The following is a 687-nucleotide window of genomic DNA, read 5'->3' on the forward strand; positions in this document are numbered from 1 at the left end:
TCCCTACAAAAATACATAATTATTTCTTTAGCAACAACGATTTCAGCTCTCAGAACTGCCCATTTCTGAATTTCTACACAAGTTTTGTGCGGTGGCAGGAGGAAAAAAAAAGAAGAATTCAAACTAGATCAAGACTAATACCCTTAGACAGTAAAAAAATTGGTGAAAATGGGATTTTTTAGAGAATGCAAGCATTGATTACCTGCTGCATTTGCTGCTGGAGCCTCTTCCTTTGTGCACTGTCCAGAACAAGGCTGTGGAGGGGTTTCTCACTTTGGGATTTGGATTTTTCAGCCTCTTGGGGTGCTTTGATTGAAGACTTTTTCATTCTCAGCTGCTCCAGTTGTTCCTTCACTGTCTGGTGCTGCTTGTTCAGCAAATTGGCCAGAGGCTCCTCAAATCTGTTGGAGACCAAAATGGAATCAATTGGAACGTGTAATAAAATGTAATAAATCTGATTTGATAATGCTTCATATTTAGAATATTTTTATTTCTTTAGAATATTTTTGTTTCTTTAGAATATTTTTATTTCTTTAGAACATTGTTCATTTATTTTACTCTTTATTTGGTTTGCACAGTTTGGTTTTGCCACCCCTGTACATACTCAACATTCTCTCCAGAAAGACCACACACACTGCTTCAGCTCCTGCTGCTTTATTAAAAAAATATTTTAAAATATTAAAAAAT

The 687-nt window shown here is 35.4% G+C and overlaps 1 protein-coding gene across 2 annotated transcripts in view; it reads right to left on the reverse strand.

The window, feature by feature from the left end:
* LOC102043432 (GON-4-like protein) overlaps positions 1-687 on the reverse strand; it is a 36,946-nt gene that overhangs the window by 21,074 nt on the left and 15,185 nt on the right. For both annotated transcript variants that reach the window (XM_031064316.1, XM_031064315.1), the window contains exon 13: positions 203-401. In XM_031064316.1, coding sequence (XP_030920176.1) covers positions 203-401 — 199 coding nt within the window. The remainder of the gene's footprint in view (positions 1-202; positions 402-687) is intronic.

This window comes from Geospiza fortis, unplaced genomic scaffold (assembly GCF_000277835.1).
Source record: "Geospiza fortis unplaced genomic scaffold, GeoFor_1.0 scaffold313, whole genome shotgun sequence".
NCBI lineage: Eukaryota > Metazoa > Chordata > Aves > Passeriformes > Thraupidae > Geospiza > Geospiza fortis.